The sequence below is a fragment of the Suncus etruscus genome, chromosome 18 (assembly GCF_024139225.1).
Source record: "Suncus etruscus isolate mSunEtr1 chromosome 18, mSunEtr1.pri.cur, whole genome shotgun sequence".
Classification (NCBI taxonomy): domain Eukaryota; kingdom Metazoa; phylum Chordata; class Mammalia; order Eulipotyphla; family Soricidae; genus Suncus; species Suncus etruscus.
In genome coordinates this window covers 57,995,955-58,001,954 of record NC_064865.1, presented here as the reverse complement: position 1 = coordinate 58,001,954, position 6,000 = coordinate 57,995,955, and the positions used below count along the sequence as shown (strand labels likewise).

General features: G+C 34.5%; 1 protein-coding gene across 1 annotated transcript; it reads right to left on the bottom strand.

Annotated features, from left to right (window-relative positions):
• Window positions 1-1,190: 1,190 nt before the first annotated feature.
• On the bottom strand, window positions 1,191-2,126 carry LOC125995906 (olfactory receptor 14J1-like). Its single transcript, XM_049764860.1, has one exon. It carries the CDS (start codon window positions 2,124-2,126, stop codon window positions 1,191-1,193), a length of 936 nt encoding a protein of 311 aa, XP_049620817.1.
• Window positions 2,127-6,000: the final 3,874 nt, after the last annotated feature.

Below are 6,000 nucleotides of genomic sequence, written 5' to 3'. Positions count from 1 at the left end.
TTTCCAATCCATTTATATTGGGGTATTATAGTTTGCAATAGTGTTGATATTATCATTTTATACTTCAGAAAACTATAACCATTTTTAATACCAGAGATATACCAGGTCTCTTAACCTGATATCCCAAGATATCCCTTATTCAGCACCTCTCTTTATCTCAGTTTACAGTTCTGTTGACCTTGGCTCAGGATTGGTTTCTGTTTAGGATTTTCTAATTCTATGCTTTGCTTCATTATGCTCCCCCTAGAGCAATATCCTCTTTTTAAAAAATCTTTTCTATCTTGCTTCCTCCAATTGATACTCAGCATCTTCCATTTCTACAAAAGTTGCAACAAATCATAATATTTTTTTTCTTCTTCTTAGAGGTAAGTAGTATTCCATTGTGTGCACTTAAATGCATATGTAAACATATGTGCTTACAACATATTTCTTTTTTTTTATACAACATATTTCTACTGCATTTTCTTTATTCATGCATCTGTTGTTGGATACTTGGTTTATTTAGTTTTGTAAATATTTCAGCAGATAAAATAGGTGTGCAAATATTCTGTAGAATTAGAGGGTTTGTATTTTTGGAGTAGATGCCTAGGAATTACAGGGCCATATGAAAACTATATTAATTATTTTCTAAGAGGTTTCCCAAGAGTCTGAAGTATACAACAGTTCCAATAACAGTGAATTAAAGTACCTTTTAATCACATCCTCACCAGAACTTATTGTTTCTACTTTGACAGAGACTGTGGTCTGTGGTGTGAGGAAATATTCCACTGTCATTTTGATAAGTATTTCCCTAAGAGTCAATGATTATGAGCACTTTTCAAGAGTATTGACCCTCATCAACAGAACTGTTCAAGTTACTGATCCCAAAAATGTCTTTATTGATATGACCCATTGTTAGAAGAAAAAAAAAAAAAAACTATGCGTAAATGGGTCTTCACAGCTCGGACTTAAAATGTTTCTTACTATGCAGTAAGTGTCCTAAATTCATAAAACAACGTAGTGACTGACAGAAAACTTTCACAGTATCACTGAGAGTTATTATCTAAGCTATATAAGCATTCTTAAAACTCAGCATTACATAAACAAACAACTTCTTCAAAATTGGGGAAAAGATACATTTTCTAAATTATGCCTTAACAATAACAACATACATTTTAAGCTTATCTACCCAACAGAAGAGCACATGTGTTTCAACAGAAGTGGCATCCATATCTTTTTTTAAAAACTTTTTTAACAGCTAACTTTATGGCTTTATTTCTCAGGCTATAGATAACTGGATTGAATATTGGGGGAACCACTGTATAAAGAATCGTGAGCAATATATCAGAAACAGTGGGGGATTCAGAATGAGGCTTTAAAAACTCAAAAGTGCCCGTGGAAATAAATAGCAGAACAACAACGAGATGGGGAAGACAAGTGGAAAAGGCCTTGGCTCTGCCCTCTGCGGAAGAGATTCTAAGCACAGAAGAAAAGATGTGCATATAGGAGAATCCAATGAAAAGAATGCAAAGAGATGCCAACAGAGCCAGGAAGAGAGCAACGCTCACCTCACCAATAAACTCCATGTTGCAAGAGAGTTTCACCAGCTGGGGGACATCACAGAAGAACTGGTGGATGATCCGGGGGCCACAGAAGTGGATGGAGAAAGTCGCTGCAGTGTGCATGACTCCAGAGATGGCCCCACCAACCCAGACTCCCACGACTCCGTGGACACAGGTTCTGACATCCATGATGATGTCATAACGTAATGGAAGGCAGATGGCCACGTAGCGGTCATAGGACATTACAGTGAGGATGCACAGCTCAGCAGAAGCACAGGATACAAAAGCAAAGCACTGTACAATGCATTCCCAGAGAGAAATATTTCCTCTGTGCATGTAAGAGTCATATATGAATCTTGGTACAGTCACAGAAATATAGCAGAGGTCCAAGAAGGAGAGATGCTTCAGGAAGAAGTACATGGGGGAGTTGAGACTGTCATCCATGGAAGTGGTGGTGATAATGACAATATTGCCAATTAAGGCTAACAAGTATAAGACTAAGAACAAAGATGCATAAAAACTATCTAGCTCAGTGTTAGCTGAAAACCCCATGAGAATAAAACCAGTCGTACTAAAATTTTCCATGATTCTTTATAATTTTTGATGATGTTGACTGCAAGGTAAGTTAAGAACTCTTGAGCAGGAAATTTCTCCACTTCATCTTCTAAATACTCTAATCTACTCTGGGTACTCTCTGCTCAGCAAAATAAATCAAGAAAGTGAAGATCCCATAGGCTCATTAAGTGTAGAGTGAAAAAGAAAGTTAACATAGCAATAATTATATTTAGTTCTTGTATGGCTTTTCTGAGTTCAAAGATTACAAGATTTGAAATATAAAATATTGTTTTACAAAGAATGTTTCTAACAACACAAGTATTATAGTAAAATCTGAGTATATGTATAGCTAAAGCATTTTAGCATTATAAAGCATTTTAGATGTAGCTAAAGCATTTTACAATCAGTAAATTAAATCAGTACAATCAGTACTTAAAAAACTTTAATTTTAAAATTGGAACCATGACAAAAAAACACTGACACATCTTAAAAGGAATAAAATAATTATTGACATTATAAAAATTCAAGAAGGTTTGAAAGTTATGATTATGAAGTATTTTTTCTCAAATAAGAACTTGACAACTATTTAGACTGGAAGACATTATTTTACATATAACTTTAAATTATGTAAATCTATGAGAATGGAAATGACACTGACTAGAAAACATATAGACCGAAGAATAAAAACAATAGGGGCTGAGAGGTAGAAACTTGAGTAGGGAGCTTGCCTTCAACACAGTTAACGTGGTTTCAATTCCAGAATCCAATATCATTCCCTGAGCACCACCTGGAGTAATTCCTGAGTGCAGAACTGGGCGTAACCCTTGAACACTTCGGGGTGAACACAAATCTCCTCCCCAAAAATAATTTTCTGAATGGTCATTTAATATATTTACTCTCATGACCTACAAGCAAGTAAGACAATGGACCTTCTTTTTAGATGTTCAGCTGTAAATCCAGATGTGCCCATTAGAATTGAACGTGATGTTTTTTTCTCACACAGATAACTGGCAAGTAATGGCACTGGAAAACTTGCTCAAAGTTGAGACTCATGGAGATAACTTAGACATAATTTACATTTCTTTCTTCCAGGTTCCCTATTTCCACAAAAAGCATTTGAACTTATATATGCCTTTGAAAAGTTTTTATTGCAGAAAACTCATGCAATTTGCATTCATTTTTGTGATCTTTCTAAAAATCTCAAGAAACTCACCAGAACACATTCAAGTAATTCTTCCCTCAGCATAAGGACAAAATATCAGTGTCAGCAGCTAACACTTAACCCAAGGTCCTGATGTCAGTGAACTGCCTCTTTCAGTCTAATTTTCTTGAGGAAAGAAAAAAATGCCCCATTTCTATAGGACTCTGGCCACTAGAGGTTAGTTTAAAATTTGTTTGGGAGGAGCAGAGTGCTTGGTCGCTGGGAATTTGGGACTCAGCAAACAAGCACTCAGGGGCTTCAAGCTTATAATGATCTTGAGTTTCCTTATAGAGCATTTTTCAGTTGATTTGTTATAATGATTGCACATTTAGTGTTTTAATTTTGTATGCATCAGAAAATTATGAATAAACGTTGTCCTTGATTTTGTTACAGGTTCCAAATATAAAATATAGGACTTAATTGAATTCAATTTTCTAAATTAACAGAATATTCATTTCTAAAAAGATACCATCATAATTATGAGTGATACTATATGAAAAGGGGTACTTACATTAATGGATTGCTACCCAAAAAGCAAAGCATTGTCTCCTAAAGTCATAGCACATACTCCAATACAATTTTACTCTGAAGGAGGAAGTAACAAAAAATAAAATTTTGACTGAAATTAACTTGCAAGAAATTTTGTTTAGCCAGTGGTGTGACACTGGCTAAAAATTTAAAATTTTTGAAACTTATAAAAATAGACTCATACTATCAAGGTTGCCTGACTTCAAATTGAAACACAAATCAGTAATATTTAGGTTGATCATTTCACAAATGTGAGGCATTTATTAGAAAATTTGCCACAAGAGAAAAAATGTAATTGAGGGAGAGAAAGATAGATAGAGAAGAAAACATTATGCTCCAGAGGCAGGAAGGGGAAATAGCATTATGAAGATGAGAGGAAAACTGGGAACATGGGTGGTGAGAAATGAACACTGGTGAAGATTATTATACATGGTATGACTGTAACTCAATCATGAACAACTTTATCTGTGAGCAACAAACAAATGTATTATTAACAGCCTAATAACCATGTGTTTAAATAAATAATTAGACATTTTTAAAAAAGCAAACACTCTAGCCCTTTGAGCTATCTCCTAGGCTCCAACCGGCCTAACTCTTCAAAGACATATAATATATGAGGTATAAACTCATAAACTTTACAGATTCTAAACAAATTTTTTCAGGAGTAAGGTCTCCTTGTATTTGACCAAGGCTTTTCCTTTCCATGTCCCCTATATTTTGCTGGGCCTATGCAAACAATTGCCACTCTAACACCATTTTTGCTGTGCTCCTTTGACTCATCTTTAATGAAATAATGTATTATGATCAACTGTGTCATCAATACTCCTATAATGTTGAAGGAGCTACATAAATTTTGTGGCTTTAGATTGCTTTGTGTGCTGCTAAGAAATGTTATAATGTACTACAATCTGGGGACTTGAGGGACAAAGTCACTGTACATGTATTTTGTTTTATTTTTCTTAATGGTTTTTGGCTGAAAATTCCAAATTAAGGTGTCAGCAAGGAGATTTCTTTTGAGAATTCTGTTTATGGGTGATTGCCTTCCCACTGTAACTTCACCTTGTCATTTCTTTGCATCTTTGTCTTCAAATAAAAGATAAAAGTAAAAAAATAAAAAAGGGTAATTGATCTTGGTGCTTATTTTATTTTATTAAGCACAGAAATCTACAAAGATATTCAATGTTGTTTTAGGCATACAATTGTCCAACATCAATGCTACCAGCATTGTCATCTTCCTTCCATGAATGTTCCAAGTTTCCTCCACTACCACCAACCAGACTACCATCTTCACTGGCATCTTTTGAAGTTCAGTTATTATAGTTTGGGTATCATCATTTCAGTGTTGTTGGCCCTGTGGTTTGAATATTCTTTACCACCATTGACATATATGAATCTTCTTAACCCCAGTTCCACCTCAGTTTCTACTTAAGTTTCTTCTCTCCCTCCTTCTCTATTATTTTATATTTTAAATTATATTATTTAAATACCATGGTTGCTGGGTTTTTCCCCCAAGCTTGCAATAGTTGTTCATGATTGAGTTTCAACCATCTAATGTCCTACACTCTTCATCAGTGCACATTTACTGACACCAGTTTCCCCAGTTTCCCTTTCACAATCCTCCCTGCCTGCCCCTGTGAGATACTCTTCTATCTCTTTCTCTTTCTCTCTCCCTCTCTCCCTTTTCCCTTTCTTTCCTTTAAGCATGCTATTCTTGACTAGAGAGATGAGTTCCAATTCTCAATGTCATGACAGTCCCTTCGTACTCTAACTACTCTTGCCCAATATTTTTTGCTATTTCCTATTATTGACTGGTCCTCCTGGCTTTCATCTCTTTCATCTTTAGATATTAATACCATATACTTTTTGATTTTTGTATTTACCAAATAGGTGTAATCATTCTACATTTGTCCCTCTGACTCAGTTCAGCACAGTAGATTTTATTTAAAAAAACAAATATTACAATATTCTATCCATCCATGTAGGACCAAATTTCAAGGAAAGGATAGAATATCATAATATTTATTTTAGTAAATAAAATCTATTTGGCAATAATAATTTAACAATCTCAAAAATCAAGGCAATTATAGGAATGTAAAAATATAGCAGTATCACTTATAAACATTAGAGATCATAAAAAACAAGCACATTTAATAGTTCTGTGAATCTAGTACAAAA

Excerpts from the sequence above, each read along its gene's own strand:
- LOC125995906 (XM_049764860.1), bottom strand. The coding sequence starts at position 2,126 with ATGGAAAATTTTAGTACGACTGGTTTTATTCTCATGGGGTTTTCAGCT.